The sequence below is a fragment of the Ochlerotatus camptorhynchus genome, unplaced genomic scaffold (assembly GCF_037179485.1).
Source record: "Ochlerotatus camptorhynchus isolate MF236.1 unplaced genomic scaffold, CSIRO-AGI_Acam_v1.1 ptg000158l, whole genome shotgun sequence".
Lineage (NCBI taxonomy): Eukaryota > Metazoa > Arthropoda > Insecta > Diptera > Culicidae > Ochlerotatus > Ochlerotatus camptorhynchus.
Genome location: NW_027040648.1, coordinates 1,315,130 through 1,338,835, shown reverse-complemented (window position 1 = coordinate 1,338,835; position 23,706 = coordinate 1,315,130). Strand labels below are relative to the sequence as shown.

At 39.1% G+C, this 23,706-nt stretch overlaps 2 protein-coding genes across 2 annotated transcripts; one reads left to right on the top strand and one right to left on the bottom strand.

Moving 5' to 3' along the window:
• Window positions 1-611: 611 nt before the first annotated feature.
• Window positions 612-1,550, bottom strand: LOC135701362 (general odorant-binding protein 99b-like). Its single transcript, XM_065222137.1, has 2 exons — window positions 1,378-1,550; window positions 612-1,304 (listed from the first exon to the last, which is right to left on the bottom strand). Exons 1-2 carry the CDS (start codon window positions 1,438-1,440, stop codon window positions 912-914), a joined length of 456 nt encoding a protein of 151 aa, XP_065078209.1. The 5' UTR covers window positions 1,441-1,550; the 3' UTR covers window positions 612-911.
• A 923-nt stretch (window positions 1,551-2,473) lies between these two features.
• LOC135701363 (molybdenum cofactor sulfurase 2-like) lies at window positions 2,474-17,930 on the top strand. The gene is made up of 3 exons (XM_065222138.1): window positions 2,474-2,543; window positions 15,660-16,296; window positions 16,355-17,930. The coding sequence occupies exons 1-3, from the start codon at window positions 2,474-2,476 to the stop codon at window positions 17,928-17,930; spliced, it is 2,283 nt and encodes a 760-aa protein (XP_065078210.1).
• The last annotated feature ends 5,776 nt before the right edge of the window (window positions 17,931-23,706 follow it).

The window sequence follows — 23,706 nt, the reverse complement described above, 5'->3', positions numbered from 1 at the left end:
GGACTAGTGATAGGTCAATTTTTTATTATTAAACCTGCGAATATTGACGAAATGGCTAGCTTATAAAAATGCAAATTTACCGTTAAACGCGTGAACGGCATACATACCCAGTATGAATGGTGAATGGTTTCTCCGTTTGTCTGTGGTAAAAATTGCATTTTTTTGCGACCGTAATCAAAATTTTACTATTGCTTTCATATTTAAATCAATCGCTCAAGAAAACGTTTAAGTATTTGATTTGTACTCAGGTACCAATTTGAGTTCGAGTGTTTGAAGGTCTACAGGTGTGTACAGTTAATTGTACTGACAACTGACCAAGTTAACTACGGAGACCATTACAATTCAAATCACGCAGCTCACTGCTTCCTTCTTGGGTGAAAGTCAACGAAATGCAACCGTTCAAGTGCACCTCCCGATAGAGCCACATTACCCACGTGCTGCTGCAGAGGTACCTATATACTAACCCACTTATCCATGCATTCATTGCATCCATTTTCCCTAACCTTGACTTCCGCGAATAATGGCGTGAGCTTTCTTCACGACCTAAGTTTTTATTTTTCCACCGCCAGTGGGTTGAGTGGGCGTGTGATACTGCGCTTTACTTCCAGGGAAGCGGTGTAAAGTGAACCGTTTCAGATCACTAACTGGGCAAAGACATGCGAAGATGTGTATCACTCACTGACGGGACGGCTGCTTACAACGCGTCTGACGGAAGATGATTTACCATGGCTCATTGCATAACAATTGACTGCCGGTTTCTATTGGCAGAGCAAGCTACTATATGCTAATCGGACGAAACAATGATAACAAATCCGTGTCGAATGGGTTTTCCAAACCATTTGCTTTCCAGGGTGAATCAGAAAGCGCTAACCATGGGTATTTATTTCTAGATGAACATTGTCTGTCTATTCCTAACCTTGAGCCTTGGCAGCGGCTTTCCGGATATTGGTCAGCAGAGCAAGGTACTCGTCCTTGTAGCACTGGAACACGGCATAGACCTGTCCACAGTAGTCATCCGCCGGGACGTTCTTCGTCTGCTGCTTGATGCACTTGTTGTGCTGATCGGCGAAGGCCTTCTCCTCGGTCGCAGCTCGACCTTGGCGAAACATTTGCCACGTATCGTGCATGTGGACCCCATTGATGTCATCGTACACTCCGAGGTTTAGGCCAATGCACCGCATGACACACTTGCTATCGCGATCGTCCGGGAAGTCTCCATTCTTGTAGCGTTCAAGCAGTTCCGCCGAGGGCTTCTGATCGTGTGTACAGACCGAGATCAACCGGTTCACCAGTTCGCCGGCGTTCTAGATTTTCCGGAGATCACAGGTGATGGTAGAGTTATTTTTTTTGGAAAATTGGCATTTGAAGGATACTTACAGCTGGAGCGGCTAGGAACACTGCCACGATAACCAAAAGGCCAAGGACTTGGACTGGTTTCATCTTTACGCTGATATTACTTGATACTGTTCTGATCCAAGCTCGCTGGAACCTCGGCTATTTATACTCGCAACGTTTTCGCAAGCCGTATTGCAGAACAAAAGGTTGCTACATGGGGAATAACGTAACGGCTCTGTAGCATCTTGGTAACCCCGCGAACAAAGATGATCAATTTGGGTGATTGTACTTTACAACTTACCTTACAGATGGTCTTTTCCGTAATATTCAAATGATGTCACTGACTCCAGGTGCGTCCGATCTGATCTGATAGAGCAGATTAAGATCGAGAACTGCAGATCCAAGTTATCAGAATCTGATTATTTAATGAGGCGATAAGTTCGTTGATATTCAGTTCATAAACATGTTCCAATCAAAGTGTTAGTTAGCTCTATACATTTCAAATAGGTTCCTATTACCTTTTTGATCTGTTGAGATCAGTGATGATCGATTAATAATTCAAGCGGTTTTCTTTAATCGTTGTAATGACCAGGACTGGCAGGTTTGTTTACTGTTTCAAGCACAATAACACTGGACTTTCTGCGACGATTATTCACCGACACGTGTTGAAATTCGGAGATTCCTAATCACTTAATCGCATTGATCAGATTGTATGTAAATTTCAAACAGGTCGGCGTACGCATAGCATCGGTCGATAGTTCAAGATATGATTCCTGTCGGAAAAATCATTTTCTAACAACTTCAAGATATCACTGCAACTTTGAACATGGTACAAGTTTCCCGATTCTCACAGACTTCAAGTCTAATTGATTGATGATTGATGATACGTATGCTAGGCTCCATAGCGGATTATTCAGCAATTAAAAGGGTTTTCGAATAATACCGGCCGCCCTCGAACGGGAGCTATCATTTCGGTTCGGACCGTGCAGTTGCAAAGTGTTCCAATTCAGAGTCAGCCAGGGTTCAGTGTAGGGAAGAAGGGAACTTCAAAGGAGACATTTAATTGCTTTCGGACGACAGACGCGCGTGGTGACGATTTTGAACCAGAAACAAAGTGGTAATCGAACTGCCGGAAGGAATGGAATTTGTACAGGAGTATACGGCTGAGGAGGCGGCTAATATTGATAAGGAGTTTACACGGTTGAAAGGTAGGTGGCAGTAATTATATCGATATGTTCGGAAGCGCTCAATACTATTTTTTGTGAAACCAGTGCACTGCGGACTGTTTTATGCACTTCAAAATGCATAGCGCTTGGTGGTCTTTCCTACCTTATGTACGTTGAGAACAAACTTATGAAAAATAAGTCTGAAGATTTAAGTAGGTATACGCAGTCAGAAAAGTAGTGCAATGTAATTTTGAAACCGCCCAATACTGGTGGAAGCAAAAACAAACAAATTTCGAAACACACTTAAAATCCATTGATTTACTATCGTTATGAATAAATACCGTGGACATGGGCTATTCCACGCGTTTTGTAATTCCGCTCACTCGGTTGTGAATTCAGGAGTATCAAATTATTTAAAAAGTATGTTGGTTACGACTTTAACCAACAAATTTCATTACGTTCGGTTTTTGTACGGAGTCGCCCCACTGTGCACTGATTAGCTGATTAGCTATTAGGTTGAATTTTGGAAATAGAGAGATTGTTGCTAGATTTTTTTTTTTTTGAATTTTGAACTTGGGAAAAGTCGTGACCCAATGAAATTTGTTCTGAGACCTCGGACTTGAAAGAATCTTCAAGACATTTTGAGGTGAATTCTTTAGTTCTGATTCTGGATCATACAACATTTTGAACAAAGGTCCATGGAAGTTCTCAAAAGAGTTCAATGGAATTGTTGAGGATGATTCCTAAGAAGTTCTGTGGAACATTTCAAGGGGATTCCGAGTATAATAAGAGTAACTATTCCAACAGAATTCAATTGACAGGTATAAGGTATTTTAAGAAGCATTCCAAACCCAAGTAGAACAGATCTGTCACACAAAGTTGCAGCCAGGCATGGAAAATCATTTACATTCATTTCATGCATTCATTTACATTCATTTGCGTCTAACTTTTTTCATCAACAGCATTCCGCCAAATGTTGTTTAAAGCTTGAGTAGGTTTTGTTATTTGCTACAACTTTTGCCCATAACTCAAATCTGTATCTTTTATGCATCACGAATTAGAGCGGGCAGAACTTGTTACTGTTTTTCAGTGAATGTAAAATACATTCACTGAAAAACAGTAGTGGCTTCTGTTCGCTCTGGTTCGTCATGCATAAGAGATACGGATTTGAGTTGTTAACAAAAGTTGTAGGTAATAGCAAAACCATACATCATTTTGAGGAATTTTGTTGATGAAAAAAGTTAGGGGCAAATGAATGTAAATGAATGCACGAAATGAATGCAAAGGATTTTCCATGCCTGGTTGCAGCAACTTGATAGGAAATCCACAGGACATGGGACTGTTATGAGAATAGCGAAACCTGTGGGATGCAAAGGAAGGAATCTTATGAGGGAGAATTAATGTTAGTGCTAAGAAGAATCCCATGGGAATTGTTAAGAATATTCAAGTTGGTTTTAACCTTCGCGCCCCCTTTTTGTAACACGAGCACTCGCGGGTTGTACAGAATACAACAGAATGCTATTTTTACCTTGAGGGCACCTGATATTCTCCAAAATATTCTTAAAGCATTGGCCTATTGGACATGGGTATTCAATTTCATAAAACATGTTTAGTTTCACGTTGAGCGAGTTTTGAAACTGACTTTGGAGTCAGTAGGCTTTTATTTTATTTGTCATCAATTTTGTACTTTGAACAACGGCGCGAAGACTGAAAGGTTGAAGAGAACATTGTATGGTGAATTTTAAGAGAATTCGAACTATGATTCCAAGGTAATATTGAGAAGATGTTTAAGGAGAATCGCAATATTGCTTTGAGTAGAATCCAGAACTATTGTAAGGAGAAATAAAGGTAAATTCCAAGGTAGTTCTGAAGAAACTATTACGGGGATTGTGAGGAGAGTTTCTGGGAAATCTAGAGCAATTCAAAGTCGTTTTGGAGCAAATTTCCAAAGAATTCTCAGCAGCATTCCAGGATGATTTGGAAGAATGTTCCAAAGGAATTTAGAGAATAATTATGAGGGAATCGAATTCTCAGATCAGTTCTAAATAAATTCCAAAAGATTCTCTCAAGGGAATTTTGAGAAGAATTTCAAGAGAATTCTGATGTGGGACAATACTTTGGAAAACCTCTGATGAATTTCAAGAGCAGGAGAATCCAGAGGATATTTCCTAAATAATTCTAATAAGAATTTCAAGAAAACTCTGAGGTTAACTTTAATGGAATTCTGAGGAGAATTCCATGCTAAGGAATGGAGAAGTTTTCTAGATTCTTAAATGCTCTCAAGGTTCTAAAGTTTACAAAACTATTAAAACTGTCGGACATAGGACATCAACGCACTTTTGAGATTAGAGCAGCTCACTAAAAGGAGTCGATTCTTTTAAACAGCTCTTCAGCTCACATTGGAATTTTAGAAATTATGACACAAATCCAAAATCGGAAAATTAATTAGTGGTTTTAGTGCTTAAAACTGCATAAAATCGTAAATGTATGCGAGAGAGCTACACCTATGTCACACGCGATGATATGATTGACATCGTGGCACACGATGTTACGCCTTTTCTCAAGCTATGCAATCCAGTTTACATTCAAATTTTATTTCTGATGTTAATTCTCCAGCATAATTTCCCTCACTATTCTCGGCATCACCTCCGATCCGGATCCGAAGCTGAATCGTAAAGAATCGAGATAGAAAAAAAAAGATCCGAAGAGCTGGACGGGTCCGAGAGTTGTCATGCTAAACGGCTCTCAGTGAATCATTCGAGTCGATGATTCGGATCCGGAGCTGAGCTGATAAGCTGGAGAGCTGCTTTTCGCTTTTCGGTTATTTGCTTTTGTGCGGATCTTCCGCTCCCCCAGAGAATGATGGAAGGAGAGGTGAGAGCACATATGCTGGAGGAATAACATCAGCAATAAGAGCCGGGTACATAAATAAACTGGATAATACCAGTAGAAAATTAAGATCGTGTAGCACATGTACATATTTCTCTCTCTCTCCTATCAGACGCTTGGTGACTGTTCAATGCGTAAGTGGAATAATGAGTCCTTTTTTGAAAAGTTCCGCTATGATTGATGGATTGAATGGTTTAGACTTGTGATATCAGTGAGCTGATGAGCTGCGGTTCCTAAAAAATGAACCGCGGATCATCAGCTCACTTTAGAGAATCGGGTCTATAGAACAGCTCGGGAGCGGATCACCCATCTCTATTTAAGATATCGAAGTGTGTATGTGTGTTCTTTTACCCCTCACCAAGCTGAGAGCGTTAGACAAATAGAATTGCGAATAATCTAATGCTCCGTAATGATGCCCTTTATGTTTTGATGATTAGTACTTAACTTTTGAGGCAAGACAAGGCATCTTCACCAAGTCTAAGGAAAAGAATATACTAATGTCCACAACAGGTACAGCAAAACATCACATAGACGACCTTATTCGCACTATCTATTCAGGGATAGAAGGAAAAGAAGAGCCATCGCAGCCAACTGAACCTTGAACCGGGTTCCGGGTAAACCCAAAATACCCGCGGCAAAAGCCAGCAAACGATGCCCTGTCGTATTATTTTTTTTGAATATTGCAGCATCTATAAATGCATTTTATTTTATATAATGGAATAAGTTAAATTTTCACTAAATGGATGGATCTCACCCAATTTTGAGCCGGATTCTGTGCTTCTCCAAACATAATGTAATGTAATTCTGACCTCACACTTTCACCACTTCTCTTTCTGAATTCTATACACTTCTTCCATTCACAATACCGATTGCATATACCAAACTTTCACTACCATGATCTTTGCTTTTTTCTTCCCTTCTGAATTTCTGACTTTTGAAGCCATCCTTCATATTCAAAATTCCAAAACAACTTTACCGGACTTCACCAACCCTAAACAAACAAACGATTTAATCAACGCCACCGAAACACTACATCAACCGAACAATCATACCAAAACGACTACAATACCCGAAAATAACTTACGCAAAAAATCTTTTACTTAACAAATCAATTAAACTCTGGAACATTGCTAATTTGTTTGGATTTCATACATAATTTTTGGTAACTCGGACTAAGGGAAATTCTAGAATTTCAAGCTTGAATAAATATTCAAAATGTCGGACTTTTTGCTATTACCAGAAATCGATTAATAAGAGCTTACTTATTATACGCAAAGTGAATCTGAAATTTTCCGAAGAAATTCAATACTTTTCAAAACTTCCAATGCTATTCCATACTTTTCTTGAGTGATTCCAGACATGATGTGATTTATGATGTGATTTTGAACTTTTATTAAGTTATTCAGTACCTTTCAGAAATGATTTCAACCTTTCTGACGTGATTCAGTGTACTTTCCTAAATGTTTTTAAACTTTTATGAAGTGATTAAGTACTTTCCAAAGTAGTTCAGTACTTTTACTGGTATTAGTACTAGTACTTGAAATGATTTAAAACTTTTCAAAGGTATTCAAAACTTGTCTGAAGTGATTCAGTACTTTCCGAAGTGATACAGTATTTTCCGGAGTGATTTCGAGCTTTTACGAAGTGATTCCAGACATTTTTGAATGTGATTCAGTACTTTCTGATATGATTCCAAACTTTTTTGAAATGATTCAGGACTTTCAGGTGTAATTTCGTACTGTTAGGAGTGATTTCAATCCTTTCTGAAGTACATTCCGGAATGATTTCGAACTTTTCAGAAGTGGTTCCAGACATTTCTGATGTGATTCCAAACCTTTTTAAAGTGGGTCAGGACTTTCCGATGTAATTCCGTACTGTTAGGAGTAATTTCAAGAATTTTTTTTAAATGATTTAATACTTTTCAAAGGTGTTCCAAACTTTTCTGAAGTGATTCAGTACTTCTAGAAGTGATTCCAAATGTTTCTGAAGTGATTCAGTACTTTCCTAAATGTTTTTTAAAACTTTTATGAAGTGTTTAATTACTTTCCAAAGTAGTTCAGTACTTTTAGGAGTGATTCCAAGAATTTTTGAAATGATTTAATACTTTTCAAAGGTATTCCAAACTTTTCTGAAGTGATTCAGTACTTTTAGAAGCGACTTAAATCCTTTCTGAAGTGATTCAGTACTTTCCGAAGTGATACAGTACTTTCCGGGGTGATTTCTAACTTTTCTGAAGTGATATAAGACATTTCTGAAGTGAAGTGAAGTACTTTCCTAAACTTTTTTTTTAACTTTTCTGAAGTGATTAAGTACTTTTTAAAGTAGTTCAATACTTTTAGGAGTGATTCCAAGAATTTTTGAAATAATTTAATAGGTGTTACAAACTTTCCTGAAGTGATTCAGTACTTTTAGAAGTGACTTCAATCCTTTCTGAAGTGATTCAGTACTTTCCGGAGTGATTTCGAACTTCTCTGAAGTGATTCCAGACATTTCTGATGTGATTCCAAACCTTTTTGAAGTGAGTCAGGACTTTCCGATGTAATTCCGTACTGTTAGGAGTGATTTCAAGATTTTTTTTAATGATTTAATACTTTTCAAAGGTATTCTAAATTTTTCTGAAGTGATTCAGTACTTTTAGGAGTGATTTCAATCCTTTCTGAAGTTAGTCAGTACATTCCGGAATGATTTCGAACTTTTTAGAAGTGGTTCCAGACATTTCTGATGTGATTCCAAACCTTTTTGAAGTGAGTCAGGACTTTTTGATGTAATTCCGTACTGTTATACTTTTCAAAGGTTTTCCAAACTTTTCTGAAGTGATTCAGTGCTTCTAGGAGTGATTCCAAACGTTTCTGAAGTGATTCAGTACTTTCCTAAATGTTTTTTTTTTAAACTTTTCTGAAGTGATTACGTATTTTCCAAAGTAGTTCAGTACTTTTAGGAGTGATTCCAAGAATTTTTGAAATGATTTAATACTTTTCAAAGGTATTCCAAACTTTTCTGAAGTGATTCAGTACTTTTAGAAGTGACTTAAATCCTTTCTGAAGTGATTCAGTATTTTCGAAGTGATACAGTACTTTCCGGAGAGATTTCTAACTTTTTCTGAAGTGATATAAGACATTTCTGAAGTGGTTCAGTACCTTCCGAAATGATTCCAAACTTTTTTGAAGTGATTTAGGACTTTCCTATGTAATTCCGTACTTTTAGGAGTGATTCCAAGAATTTTTTTTAATGATTTTATTCTTTCAAAGCTATTCCAAACTTATCTGAAATGATTCAGTACTTTTAGGAGTGGTTTCAATCCTTTCTGAAGTGATTCAATACTTTCCGGAGTGATTCCTAACTTTTCTGAAGTGATTTCAGACATGATTGAGTACTTTCTGATGTGATTCAGTAATTATTATTAATTATTCCAAACTTTTTTGAAGTGATTCAGTACTTTTCAAAATAAGACATTTCTGAAGTGAAGTGAAGTACTTTCCTAAACTTTTTTTTAACTTTTCTGAAGTGATTAAGTACTTTTTAAAGTAGTTCAGTACTTTTAGGACTGATTCCAAGAATTTTTTAAATGATTTAATATTTTTCAAAGGTGTTCCAAACTTTCCTGAAGTGATTCAGTATTTTTATGAGTGATTTCAATCCTTACTGAAGTGATTTTAAACTTTTCTGAAGTGGTTCAGTACTTTCCTAGATGACTCCAAACTTATTTGAAGTGATCTAGTACTTTCCAAAGTAATTCAGTACTTTCAGAAGTGATTCCAAGAATTTTCGAAATGATTTAATATTTTTATGAGGGATTCCAAACATCCCTGGATTGATTCTCTACTTTTGGGAGTGATTTCAATCCTATTCTGAAGTGATTTCAATCCTTTCTGAAGTGATTCAGTACTTTCCGGACTGATTCCAAACTTTTATAACGTGATTCATTTATTATGTGATTCAGTACATTCTGATGTGATTCAATACTTTGCGAACTGATTCCAAACTTTTTTGAAGTGATTTAATACTTTCCAAAATAATTCAGTGCTTTAAGGATTCATTCCAGGAATTTTTTTAAATGATTACATATTTTTTAAAGATGTGCCACACTTTTTTGAAGTGATTTAGTACTTTTAGGAGTGACTTCAATACTTTTTGAAGTGATTCAGTACTTTCCGAAGCGATTAAGTGCTGTCCGGAGTTATTCTGAATTCTTCTGAAGTGATTACCAGGGTGTCGACTCAAAGTCGAAAACAAAATTCCCTGACTTTCCCTGACTTTCCAGTCGGTTTCAGAAAAATTCCAGTCCACAAAACTACGTTATTTTAACCTAAGAAGCTACAACGTGATGAGCTTTATTATACCCAGTGCTGTGTTCCTAAAATTTGAGCTAAGTAGTCGCACCCAATATTGACCGGCGCCCTTAAAATATAAATCTGCCTAAAATAACGATGCATTCGCCCGCGACGTTGATGGCGTTGTTTCACATAGTGTATTATCTAGTTTATATAGTACGTTGCAAAACATTTGCACTTTATCGAGCAGCACCGTACTCTACAGGTGGTTAAGTCCCTTTACCCTTTCTTCTTGAAATTATGATTAGTTCGATTATGAAAGTTCCGTCAACATTTTCCCAGTACTATCATTTGTGTTTTCTAATTTATCTCATATTTATCTTGCTTGACTTTCTCCTAATTTCAGGAAAAACCTTGAACAATTTCTAGAATTTTCCTAAACATTCGTGGGCAAAGCAAAATTTCCAAAACTATCAGTATGTTATCAAATCAAAACCTCCGCAGTAAGAAGCCCTTACTGCGCTAACTGCGCAAAGGCGCAACGAACTTTTGTTTCTCCGAGGCACTCGGTCCCCCTTCTTAAGTTACAAGTACTAGGCCAATTAAGGGGAAGATTATGGATATGATGATAGTTAAAATCAAAAAAAAAAACAAAAAATAAAAATACATAAATATGGATTTGTTTTATACGTTTTACTCAGAACACCTCTGGCGTTTTACAAATCATTACCATCAATCGTCGCTACGCAAATCTTTGAAATAAGAACCAGAGATGTTTGTGTTGTTACAACTGATGTTACCTTTGGGAACCTTATTAGGCAATACATTTACTGTTTCAGTGCCACGTTTTCACGTTTATAACAGGTTCTTGCTTTAAACGTTCCCAAGAACTCGTGACATTACTGCCGAAAGTATTAAATCAGTCCAGAAAATTTAACATTTTCGGAAGTGAGTCTATCTTTAAGCGATTCAACATTTTCCCTACTGAACTCAAGCTTTTCTGAAGTTATTAAATATGCTATGAGCTGAATACATGAATCCAGTGCTTCCAATGTTTCCGAAGTGATTCAAAACTTTTGTAAAGTTCAGTACTGTTTGAAGTTATTCTGTTGGCTGCTTTTTTTCTGACATGGTCCAGTACTTGCCAAAGTGATCCTAATCTTTTCTCAAGTTATTCAGTACTTTCTGAAGGGATTCTTAACTTTCCAAAGTGATTCTAAACTTTCCTAATGGAATGTAATGTCAGTATAGACAGATCTCGTTTTTGGAAACGTAACTACAGTGCACTCTCTACGACTCGAGGTACCTATAGAATTATCGAGTTATAGAATAACAATCTCATACAAATTCGCTATCTCAGTAGCCATGACACTCATTTTTATGATGGTTATATAACTGTGAAGAGTTGACTGTTCTTCATCTATGTTGCCAAAGTCGAGATCTTTTTCGATGTGTCACAATTGAGTAGCTTAGCGATAATAATCAATACTCCCTGAAGTAAATCCTGCTGAGAAACTGTTGAAAAATTCCTGGAAGTGAAGAGGATCTCTCGGTTTTTGACGGTCTAATTGACCTACATTATGAAGCGGCCGGCGCTGTTATTGTCTATCCTAAAGTATGAGATCAACAGTTTTTACACATTGCAGATGCATGCTCGTCCAACGCATCGTTTTTTGCTTCTCTGATAGGTGATCTGGCAATAACGGAGTAGCAACCGCGAGCGGATTTTTTTTCTTCATTTAAGAGGTTTTTAGCCTAAAGGCTGGTTCGCCTCTGAGAACCGCGAGCGGTTAATCATTCTCATGCTCAATTATGTCTGTACTATTTGAAGTGATTCAGTACTTTCTGAAATTTTTCTGCAGTAATTCAGCACTTTTCAAACTAATTCCGAGATTTTCTATCGTTTTTCAGTACTTTCAGAAGAGATTTTGAACTTTTTTTTAATGATTCTGTGATGCCCAAAGTTATTCCGATTTTTCTGAAGTGAATAAATATTTTCTGAAGGGATTCCAAACTTTTCTGAAGTTATTACAAAATGATCTCAGCTCTTGAAGAAGTGATTGCAAACTTGAGAGAATTGATAAAGTACTTTCCGAAGTTTTGTGAAGATGTTCAGTTTTTTCCGGATTTTTTTTTAGTTTTTACGAAAGCGATTACAAACTTTCTGGCAAGATTAAGTATTATCCAAAGGGATTCAGAAATTTTCTTAAGTCACTCAATACTATCCGAAGAATTTCAAAGTTTTTTCTGAAGTGATTAATTATCCAAGTAACATTGTAAGGTTTATTGAGGTTTTAAAGCACTCTACAAGTCTAAATCATGGTCTACAGTACCCTCATAAAACCCAAATTGTTACTTGGGACTTTCAGAATTGATTTCATACTGTTCAAAAGTGATTCAGTTCTTCCTGAAGCGATTCAGTACTTTCGGAAGTGATTACAAACTATCTGGAATTATTCAGTACTTTTCGGAGCGATTCCAAACAGTTTTGAAGTGATTCAGTACTTTCTGAAATCATTTAGTGCTTTGCGAAGTGATTATGAACATTCTGAAGCGATTCAGTATTTCCGACGTGAGGCTGAACGTTTCTGAAATGATTCTGTGCATTCCTAGCTAATTTAATCATTTTCGAAGTTATTCGGTTCTTGCGGAAATGATTACAAACTTTCTGGGATGATTCAGTACTTTCCAATGTGAATCCGAAATTTTCTGAAGTGATTCAATACTATCCCAAGAGATTCCGAGCTTAAAGTGGTTCAACACTTTCCGAAGTGATTCAGTGCTTTCTGAAATAATTCAGTACTTTCCGAAGTGATCATGAACTTTTCCAAAGTGATTCCGAACATTACTGAAGATATTCGGTGTTTTCCGAAGTGATTCCGAACATTTCTCAAGTGATTCAATTATTTTCAAAGTGAACTTTTCGCAATGATTCAGTGCTTTCCAAAGTGATTTCGAATATTTATTAAGTGTTTTGGGTCTTTTCTGAAGTTATTCAGTACTTTGCGAAATGATTCTTAACATTTATGAAGTGATTCAAGACTTTCTGAAGTGATTCAAGACTTTCTGAAGTGATTCCACACTGTTCTAAATCGATACAGTACGTTCAGAAGTGATTTCGAACATTTCTAAAGTGATGCAATACATTCCTAAATGATTCAGTAGTTTCCGAATTGATTGAAAACATTTCTGAAGTGATTTAGCACTTCCGATGTAAGTCCAAACTTTTCTGAAATGATTCAGTACATTCTGAAGTGATTTCGAACTTTTCATTAGTTATTCAGTGCGCTCTGAAATGATTCAGTACTTTCTGAAGAGATTCCGTATTTTTATGAAGTGATTCAATTATTTCCTTAAGTGATTCAGTAATTTTTTAAGTGATTCCGAACTATTCTCAAGTGATTCAGTACTTTCTGAAGTTATGTCGATCTTGTTTATATGATTTCAAACTATTCTCCCATACCTCACCGTGAAAGAATTCCATCACCGTCATGACAAAATTTCTATCTTTTGTCCGCCAATCAGGATTTGCACCGTTAGTGGTTAACCTCAATTAGATGAACTTTTGGACAGTTCAGTGGTATTATTTAACTTTTTTCCCTCGATCATGGACACAGCCCGAGCAAAGTCTGAGATCAAATTGCAATCTAAATTTGATGTTGTGATTTCGCTGATAATGATAACTCAGGTTGCTGTCGTTTTGGTCGTTTTAACGGTTAAAATATCAAAATTGATAGCAAACATATCTTCTTGTGACATCACATTGAAAACTATTTCTGCTATCAGTGAGAGCAAACTGAATACTCAATTTGATATCAATTTTTCATGTTGATAACAAAACAAGTATTCAATTTGATGTTATGCTAAGGCAATGAAGTCAAACCCGCAACAACATATTTTTGTACAGCAAAATGAAAACAAAATTTATCAATTGCATAAACTGAAATCAAATTAGGATTTCAGTTTGATGTTGATATCAAAACTGGATTTCAATATGCTTTCATTTTGATGCTGATGCTATTTTTTTCAAAAAGATATTCTGCATTATTACATTAGGCGTTGCCATGCGATAGGGTACATCTTTGAAGATATTCTGGATACCACGCAAATATTTGAAAACATCCCAACTGATACTGCAAACACTATCCTTGAATGCATTATGCAAAATATACAGCCCACAGCTTCCCAGATCTATCAGCTTCTCGCCACCTTTTCGTACCTCTTGCTTCTATTCACATTGGGCCCATCCATGGACACTTGCAGCAACTTGTTCGAAGAGATACCGGCAAGGGCGTCCATAAACGCAGCGAGTAGATCTGATGCCCGGGATCTTCCCAAAAACGTTGACGTCATGCACTGATAAAATTTCAAAGATTGTTTTATGTGTCCCACACATAATTTTTAGCAATGTGATCAACATTATTTTTTTCCCTGACCTACACTAAAATTCCCTGACATTCCCTGACTTTCCAGATCATAAATAGAATTCCCTGACATTCCCTGACTTTCCAGGTTTTTCCAGGTAGTCGACACCCTGGATTACAGACATTTCTGATGGGATTCTGTACTTTCTTATGTGATTCCAAACTTTTCTGGAGTGGTTCAGTACCTTCCGAAATGATTCCAAAGTTTTTTGAAGTGATTCAGTACTTTTAGGACTCATTCCAAGAATTTTTGAAATGATTTAATATTTTTCAAAGTTGTACCAAACTTTTTTGAAGTGATTTAGGTAGTACTTTTAGAAGTGATTTCAATCCTTTCTGAAGTGATTCAGAGTACTTTCTGGAGTGATTCCGATCTTTTCTGAAGTGATGCCAGACATTTCTGATATGATTCAGTACTTTCTGAGGTGATCCAGTACTTTTTTTCCCTTCCGTCGATCTTGTTTTTCGTGCTAAACACCAATGCTACCGACGCTAGGGAGGCAGCTCCCACACCTGGACCCTACCTATCGACCCATCAACTCATGAACCTGGGACCAACGGCTTTACTTCCTTTCGTAATCAGAAATGTTATGCCTCAGAACATCCCGACGGCGCCGACTGGGATTGAACCCAGGTCTGCTGGGGTGAGAGGAAATCACGCTTACCACTACACCACCGGTGCCGCTATTCAGTACTTTCCGAAATGATTCAAATTTTTTTGAAGTCATTAAGTACTTTCCAAAGTAATTCAGTGCTTTTAGGAGTTATTCCAAGAATTTTTGAAATCATTTAATACTTTTCAAAGGTATGCCAAACTTTCCTGAAGTGTACTGTTATGAGTGATTTCAATCCTTTCTGAAATGATTCAGTACTTTACGGAGTGATTCCGAACTTTTCTGATGTGATTCCAGATATTTCGTATGTGATCCAGTACTTTCCGAAATGATTCCAAACTTTTCTGAAGTGATTTCAACCTTTTTTTTAAAGTCATCAAGTACTTTCTAAAGTAATTCAGTACTTTTAGTATTTCAAGAAAATTGTAAAGAGAACTACAGTAATTCTCAATACATGTTCAAAGGAAATCGGAGAAGGTTGTTAAAGAAAAGTACAGCAACTTTAGCAGAAGAAACGGAGCACTATGGTAAAGTTTGAAGAACATTCAGAAACCATAAAAATGACTAGCAAAGCTTAGTGGAAGAAGCTTAGAATGCCTCCAGACTTATGGGTATTTTCGAAAAACTCTGGATTGAAGATATTTTAGAGCTAATAGGAATAGTTTTAAGAAAATATTTGAAGGTTTTCTAGAGAAGTAATTTTTGCAATGCATTGTGAGTGGATCTTAACTCTGAAATGGTCCCGGAGCCATTCAAGACTTGAGTTTCCAAGTAATTCCAAGAAATCAACTTCAATGCAAACCCGACGCTTTCTGTCTCGAACTGGTAACTTATTGGATCTTACCATATTCTGTATACCTTTCCTACGTATAAGAAGGGTAAAATCCAACAAGTTACCAGTTCGCGGACACCCAAACGCCCAATTTCTCATCTCACTAACCACCCAAACTCCCTTTCCAGGCAAACACTACATGGACCACGCCGGTGCAACTCTCTACGCGGAGTCGCAAATCCGTGCCGTCCACGAGCTGCTGGCCGAAAATCTGTTCTGCAACCCCCACAGCAGTCCGCTAACGGGAAAACTGTTGGAGCAAGTCCGCCACCGAGTGCTCAAGTTCTTCAACACCCACCCGTCGGAGTACAGTCTGGTGTTCACTTCCGGTGCGACCGGTAGTCTCAAGCTGATAGCGGAGAGCTTCAACTTCCACCCAGAGAACGCTCCCGGATCCCAGGAGGAGGGAGCCTTCGTCTACCTCCGGGACAATCACACTTCCGTACTGGGGATGCGAGCCATCGTGGGGACCGATCGGATTGATGTCCTCGAACGGGAGGATTTCTTGCGGCACATGAAGCTGTCGGCACAGCCATCCAGTCAGAAGAAGCCGTCGTTGTTCGTGTTTCCGGCGCAGAACAATTTCAACGCCTCCAAATACCCGTTGGACTTGATTGAGGAGGTTCAGCTCAATGGGCTGTCGGGGTATGACGATGAACGGTTCTACGTGTGCCTGGATGCAGCTAGCTACGTATCGACAAACTTTTTGGATTTGAGCCGCTACCATCCGGATTTTGTGTGTATGTCTTTCTACAAGATTTTCGGGTGAGTAGAGTCGGAAGGTCTGGGTTCAGTTGAAATGACCGTTTTGATTTTCCGATAGGTACCCAACGGGTTTGGGGGCACTGTTGATCCGCAACGGATCGGAGCACGTCTTGGATAAGAAGTACTACGGTGGAGGAACGATTAAGATCTTGCTTAGCGGGCAGAATCTGCATCTCAAGCACGATGACCTGGTGGTGCGATTCGAGGACGGGACTCAACCATTCCTTTCGATCATTTCGCTTCTGGAGGGGATGAATACGATTCAGCGGTTGATTCCGGCTGCCAACGGGTATCGATCGATGGAGCGGATATCGAAGCATGTGTTCAATCTGGCAAAGTATTGCTATCGGAAGCTGACACCCCTGCGGCATGCAAATGGTAGAAAGGTGATCCTTTTCTACGTGGATTCCCAGTACGAGACACGTGACCGTCAGGGGGGAATCGTTACGTTCAATGTGCTGACGGAGGACGGCAGTTATGTTGGGTTTTCGGAGTTTGCTCAGGTGACTCGCCAGCATGAGATCTACGTCCGGACGGGGTGTTTCTGTAACGCCGGAACCTGTCAGCGGCATCTTGGACTTGCCGACGAGGATATATTGATGTTCTATAAAATGGGCAAGGTCTGCGGAGACGAAACGGATATGATCGAGGGTCAACCCACGGGAACGGCGCGGGTTTCGTTTGGGTACATGAACAAGAAGGAGGATGTCGATCGGTTGGTGGAGATGATACGGGATTGCTTCGTTTCGAAGACGGTGAGCAAGGTGGCAGTGGTAAGTCCCATGAGAAAGGTGGTCAAGAACGAAGGCCTAACGCTGAAAGCAATCTATGTCTATCCGATTCGATCGTGCGGTGCGTTCCCGGTAACCAGCCGATGGCCTTTGGCCGATCGTGGCTTAAAACACGATCGCGAGTTCACCATCGTGGATAGCAATGGAAACCCGATGTTGCGAACAAAGCATTCAGAGATGTCCACGATCATGCCGAAAATCGATCCAAATCATGGCATCCTCATCCTGACGCATCCATCGATGAACGATTTGGTTCTGAACTTTAACAAACTTCCCTTGGGATCAGACTTCCAGTCGGGTGATTGTGGCGAGGAAGCAGCTGCGTGGGTTAGTCGAGCTCTACGAATGCCGAGACTTAGGCTATTACGAACCTCGATGGACGATCGGAAGCCGGCACCTAAGCTGTTGATGATCAATTGGGATGCGCTGAGATCGCTTGGCGATGGGGATGATGTCGACGATGGACTGACGATGTCCTGGTTGATTGAGCATTTCCGAGGCAGCCTGGTCGTGGAAGGGAATGCCGGCGCGGATGTACATAGCTGGAAGGAGCTTAAGATCGGCAACAGCCGGTTCAAGGTGGCTGCAAGCTGCACTCGTTGTCCGATGATTCATGTAGATTCGACGGGAGATGCCATTTCGGCGGATTCGTTGAAGGCGATTGCCAATGTGTTTTCCAGGAAGGTTCCCCTGGGTGTCTACTTGGCATGTGTCGAAGACGGAGGATCAATGGGTTTCCTAGAGTGTGGCACTACGTTAGACCCGGCAATGAAACAAAGCGATCATCTTGAGGTTCAGATCATTACGGATTCTGTTTCCAGGTATAACTTTCTACTTAAGTAACCAGATCAAAATTTTCAGAAAATTAAATAAATTGAAAATTTTCATGCAAAGTTGTGTTTTCATTTGAAGATTCACAGACTCGCACACCGAACTGCATGTAGTAAACAAACGGCAGCTCTGTGTTTACTGTTATGCAAATGCAAATGTTGCAAAACGAGGCGCGCGCATGGTGGCCCCGCGCCGGCTCGGTAATCCTCATTCATCTGCATGCTTCCATTATTTTTCGCGTTGATAATAAGTGAGCACCGTGTGATGGTGGCTCACTTTCTCCTCTAAACGGCCCACTTTGAGAAGGCGGTAGAAGAAGTGGACCGGCCTTTATTTACTTTTTTTAACAGTTTCAAACACGACGACTGGTGGTGGAGCATACTATTTCCAGCTGAGCTGTTTCCCACATCGCACCGATAAACAGACAAATTTATATAGTACATAGTTGTTGTACTAGCTGGTGTTTGACAAGCAGGAGGTGCTGGCGCACCGACGTGAAACCGGCTTCGGTCGTATGAGCTAATTATTAATTCTAATTGTTATAATTACCTTCCCTAGTTGAACTGTCATGTTTCGACAAGCTGAGTTGTGTATGTGGTTGATAAATTGACGAGAACAGCACTTAACAAGTGGCATAACAGTTGTTTCGAACCGACCGCTTTCTACGATCGATGGAAATTTTAAGGTATCAGCATCGGAGACAGATGCAGGTGGTGGTTTAGCTCAACATGTTGACTTCCAGAGCTCTCCTGACTCTCTTTCCAAAAATCTATCTAATCTTCGGAGTACCCTGACTGCGACTTTTATTTTGAAATTTGCTGGTTTTTCCGATTAAAATCTCGCACATTTCCCGGTTGGTAATATTCAGCAATAAACGAAAATGTTCAATGATGACTTTTTACAGCTTGATTTAAATGAGATGTAGGGAAAATTTTTGAACATCTCGGAGAAAGAAAACGTGTTAAAACTCCGTAGTCTATAATAACAAATGTTTAAAAATAAATGGAGTTTAAGAAACTTTCTTTAATTCTGAGGATTTGACAGGGTCTAAGACAACTAATTATTTCGATTTATAAACATTTTCGTGATCCTATATTTAAAAAAAAGGGTTGTGTCCTACACAACCCCGCAGTATGACGTAGAACTACGCAAAATAGATGTACCTATGTCATGCATTTTTGACTATTCTACTCTATCTTAAAATTTTCAAGTATTTTAATGTTTCAATTTTTGGTTCATTTTTTTTCCTTGGTTTGTTTTCCGTACTGAGCACCAATGCTACCAACGCCAGGGAGGCAGCTCCCTCACCTGGACCTATCGACCCATCAACTCATGAACCGATTTGGCACATATAACTTTTCCGCGTTTCGGTTTAGTGAAACGGGATCCAAGGCTCATTCCTAATTGTGAAAGGTGTTCACGCCGTCCACCTTTAGCCACTGACTTGGTCCTGCTTGTTACAGGACCAAGTGCCACGCCGTCCGAAGCGGTAATGAGTAAACGCACGACAGCAGCGCTGTTTTATATCTTTTCAGGTTCAAGCAGAACGATGTACAACCAAATGGTACTCGATTATGACGACTGGGTTAGGGAAAATTGTTTATTTCATGAAAACAGAGATAAAATTCTCATTTGTACATTTTTCAAATGTTTTTAGAGGAAATTAAAAAAAAAGTTTCGTAATGTAATATCCTATCGATTGGCGTATTTGGAATTTATTTTCATCTATAAATGACAAAGTTACAAGCGTTCAAAACCTAACACTATTTCATCACACATATTTTTTGATTTGCACCCCAGTATAGTCGACAAAGACGTAGTTCTATGTCAAAAAAAAAATCTTACAATTTGGGACTGAGAAAATACACAAAGGATTTAATCAATATCCATGATCCTAGATTTGAACAATACAAACATAATTATAATCGGCGAAAATGTTCTAGGCTTGGAAGATAGAATCGATAGAATTTTGATGAAAATTTCGGGGAATTTTGAGGTAAATTTTAAAAGAATTTAAGTGTTGTTTTCTAGTGGCGCCATTGGTGCAGTGGTAAGCGTGCCTGTCTCTCACTTCAAAGGGCCTGGGTCCAATCCCAGTCGGCGCCGTGGGAATTTTCTGAGGCATTAAATCTCTGATTACGCCTTCGATAGGTATGGTCCAGGTGTGGGAGCTGCCTTCCTGGCGTCGCACAGTGGGGCAGCGAAGCCATTCGCGTGGCCAAAACATCTAGCGCCGTTGGTTTGCTTTCTACAGTGATACAATGTTCTACAAAGTTGCTCAATATTAAAAGTGCCATATTTTGAAAGTTTCATATTAGTACATTTTTACGCCACATAGGTGGAAGCAATGCAATTTGGATTGCCTGCGATCCGTGGATTAAAACCGTATGGACAGAGGCTGGCATTGGATACCATTTATAAAGGCTAACATAAAGACGAGCAGTTTCTACAGCAAAATTTCGAAATGCTGTTATGTTGATCGAAAATCCGGAGGACAACGTACGAAAAATTGTATCGCATCGGTCAATTAATTCTTCATTAATACCAGTTATTGCACTTATTTGGGTTGCGTTAGTGAAGAATCTGCGTGCTTTTGTGCTTGTGTTTCTGATTGTTTGTAATCTATTCAGATCAATAACATCTTATTGCGCTTTTCACACCAAATTGGACTAATAAAGGGTGATACGGTCAAAATTTGGTCAATATCAACTTGACGTATTTCTTTCAATTTTGCATTTAAAAAACCTGAACACCCCTCATTTTGAAGGTGTGTGTGTGTAGAATGTTGCTCCTATTTTGATTTTGGAATTCACTCTTCAGTTGTCAAAATGCCGTCCAAGAAAGAAGAGCAGCGTATCAAAATTTTGCTCGCGCATCGCGAAAATCCGAGCTACTCGCACGCAAAGTTGGCAAAATCGCTAAAAGTTGCCAAATCAACCGTTACAAATGTAATTAAAGTGTTTGGGGAACGTTTGTCGACAGCCAGGAAGTCTGGATCGGGGGAAAATCGAAAACCGGAAGCCGCTGAGACGACAAAGAGAGTTGCCGGTAGTTTCAAGCGAAACCCTAACCTCTCTCTCCGAGATGCCGCAAATAAGCTGGGTGTATCGTCTACAACCGTGCATCGAGCCAAAAAACGAGCCTGACTATCGACTTACAAGAAGGTAGTGACTCCAAATCGCGATGATAAACAAAATACGACGGCCAAAGCGCGATCCCGGAGGCTGTACACGACGATGCTGACGAAGTTTGACTGCGTGGTAATGGACGACGAAACCTACGTCAAAGCCGACTACAAGCAGCTTCCGGGACAGGAGTTTTATACGGCAAAAGGAAGGGGAAAGGTAGCAGATGTTTTCAAGCACATGAAACTGTCAAAGTTCGCAAAGAAATATCTGGTTTGGCAAGCCATCTGTACCTGTGGCTTGAAAAGCAGCATTTTCATAGCTTCCGGGACTGTCAACCAAGAAATTTACGTGAAAGAGTGTTTGAATAAACGTCTGCTGCCTTTCCTGAAGAAACACGGTTGTTCCGTACTGTTTTGGCCGGATTTGGCATCTTGCCATTACGGTAAAAAGGCCATGGAGTGGTACGCCGCCAACAACGTGCAGGTGGTTCCCAAGGACAAGAACCCTCCCAACACGCCAGAGCTCCGCCCAATTGAGAAATACTGGGCTATTGTCAAGCGGAACCTAAAGAAGACCAAAAAAACTGCTAAGGGCGAGCAGCAGTTCAAGGCAAACTGGCTTTCTGCGGCGAAGAAGGTGGACAAGGTGGCTGTACAAAATCTGATGGCAGGGGTCAAGCGTAAGGCCCGGCAATTCGGATTTGGAAAAGCGGAAGCCTAACTGAATATTTTTCCTGAATTTTATACTAATTGAACTTGAAAAAGAAATTTAATTTGATTTTTTAAATAAACGATTTCACCGATTTACACGCGTTTTCCCTTGACCAAATTTTGACCGTATCACCCTTTAAGCGCGTTTTCACTTATTAAAAAGTGTGATAAAACTGCAAGTTTACGTCTAATCGTCTTGGTCTCTTCGGTGCACTTATTTCTTATGATGCAAGCAATAAGTGCTCCGAAGACATCAAAACTATTTGACTGAAACGTTCACTTTTATCACATTTTTTGCATTTTTGGGACAGTCCAGTTTTAGATGCAATCAGCAATATCATGTTTTACACACAAAGCAAAATTTCAACAAATTTGAAAGAATTTACCATACACACTTAGAAATAACTAGTTTTACACGTGACGGAATCAATCTTTGACATAAAGTATGAAAAGTAAACACAAATGTCATGTAAAATTAAGGTCTCCGAGACTAAAAAGTTCGATACTCGACGAAAACTACGTTTGATTGAATTGAATTTCGCGTCTGTTACGACTCAAATTTATGTCAAATTTGACGCTCGTATATGTCAGTCTCAGAGCATCTAATTTTACATCAATTTTTCTGAGACCAATTCCAAAGAATTGTAGGGAGAATAAAAACTTAAGTTTTGAACTAAATTACTGTGCTTGTCTAAGAATAATACCAAGAGAAATGTGAGAAGAACTTTAAGGAAAATATGTTGAGAATTGTACGGGGATCTTGAGTAGAACAGGGGGATAATTTTATTGAGAAGCCTAAGTTCTTATGAGCATTCAAGGGAATTACAAACATAATTTAAGAGGACATATTCTGAGATGACAGTGAAATTTCGATTTCAACTATCACGTCTCGCTTTTGTCACCCTCCGCCTTAAAATTTCGGGTTCTACATAGCAATGGTTTAAGAGCTATTCGTGTGACAAAACTCAAAGGCCTGTTCTTAATAGGTATGTTCCCATACTTGCTTTTCTGTAAGATTCCGCACAGAAAAAAGTAAGAAGTTGTATCCAAGACACGACCGTAGATTTGTCGTAGGATTACGTGCTCGGTATCAATATTCGGCGACTGTGTTAGGGAAACCACTTTTTCCCATCACGGAAACGCCTCGTTTTCTGATGACAAAATTACGCATTTTCGTGCACAAAACACACGGAATTTTTGGTTTATTCAATAGAAAATAAAAAAAAAGCGAAAATTGATTGGAGGATTTTTTTTAATCGCGAGATATTCGCGATCAATCATGTAAATTCAAGATTTTTTTGCTTTTTCTAGCGTCCTGGAGAAAAGCTTACTTCAATTCGAAGCATTTCTGGTTAATTTACAAGGTCATGTGGTATTCGGCCATTGCGAGAATTTTTATGTACCACTGCAATACTGTTACGCATTTGTCTACAAACTTTTGGTTGCTGAGCTGCCAGCAAGGCAAGCGAACGTTCAATGAAAATTAACTCTTAAACAACAATAATTTATGATGGTCCTGAAAAGAACCGGTTTGTCGTGATGGTTGAGTAATGCTGAGCTATTAGGGTGTTCAACACAGATAAGGCTGACGAGCTGTATACTGTTTGGAACGAGGGTGACGTGCTTGACATAGATGGCCCACAGCGACTCACGAAGAGCTACTGAATCCGATCAGTAGCTGTGCGGCTTTTTCATCCTTCTTCGGTGAATGGACGCTCATGTGGGAGCACTGCAGTTGGACATTTGCGTCACAGAAAGCTGCATCAACTTGTTGTTGTTTTTTTCTGTTGGGGGAGTTGAACCACTGCAGCAGCATGATTGACCGCCCACGGTTGCTGCTTTGTTATTACCAAATCAGCTGCAATTACACAGAGAACCAACAGATGATGTTTGGGACTAACATTCATCCTCAATGTGTAAGAACTGAAGATCTAATATTTAGCAATACCA

What these genes read in the sequence shown, in the direction of transcription:
- LOC135701362 (XM_065222137.1), bottom strand. Translation starts at nt 1,440, where the DNA reads ATGAAACCAGTCCAAGTCCTTGGCCTTTTGGTTATCGTGGCAGTGTTC. An exon ending in TGTTCCTAGCCGCTCCAGCT is followed by an intron (nt 1,305 to 1,377) that starts GTAAGTATCCTT and finishes CGGAAAATCTAG; the next exon opens with AACGCCGGCGAACTGGTGAA.
- LOC135701363 (XM_065222138.1), top strand. Translation starts at nt 2,474, where the DNA reads ATGGAATTTGTACAGGAGTATACGGCTGAGGAGGCGGCTAATATTGAT. An exon ending in GGAGTTTACACGGTTGAAAG is followed by an intron (nt 2,544 to 15,659) that starts GTAGGTGGCAGT and finishes CTCCCTTTCCAG; the next exon opens with GCAAACACTACATGGACCAC. An exon ending in TCTTTCTACAAGATTTTCGG is followed by an intron (nt 16,297 to 16,354) that starts GTGAGTAGAGTC and finishes ATTTTCCGATAG; the next exon opens with GTACCCAACGGGTTTGGGGG.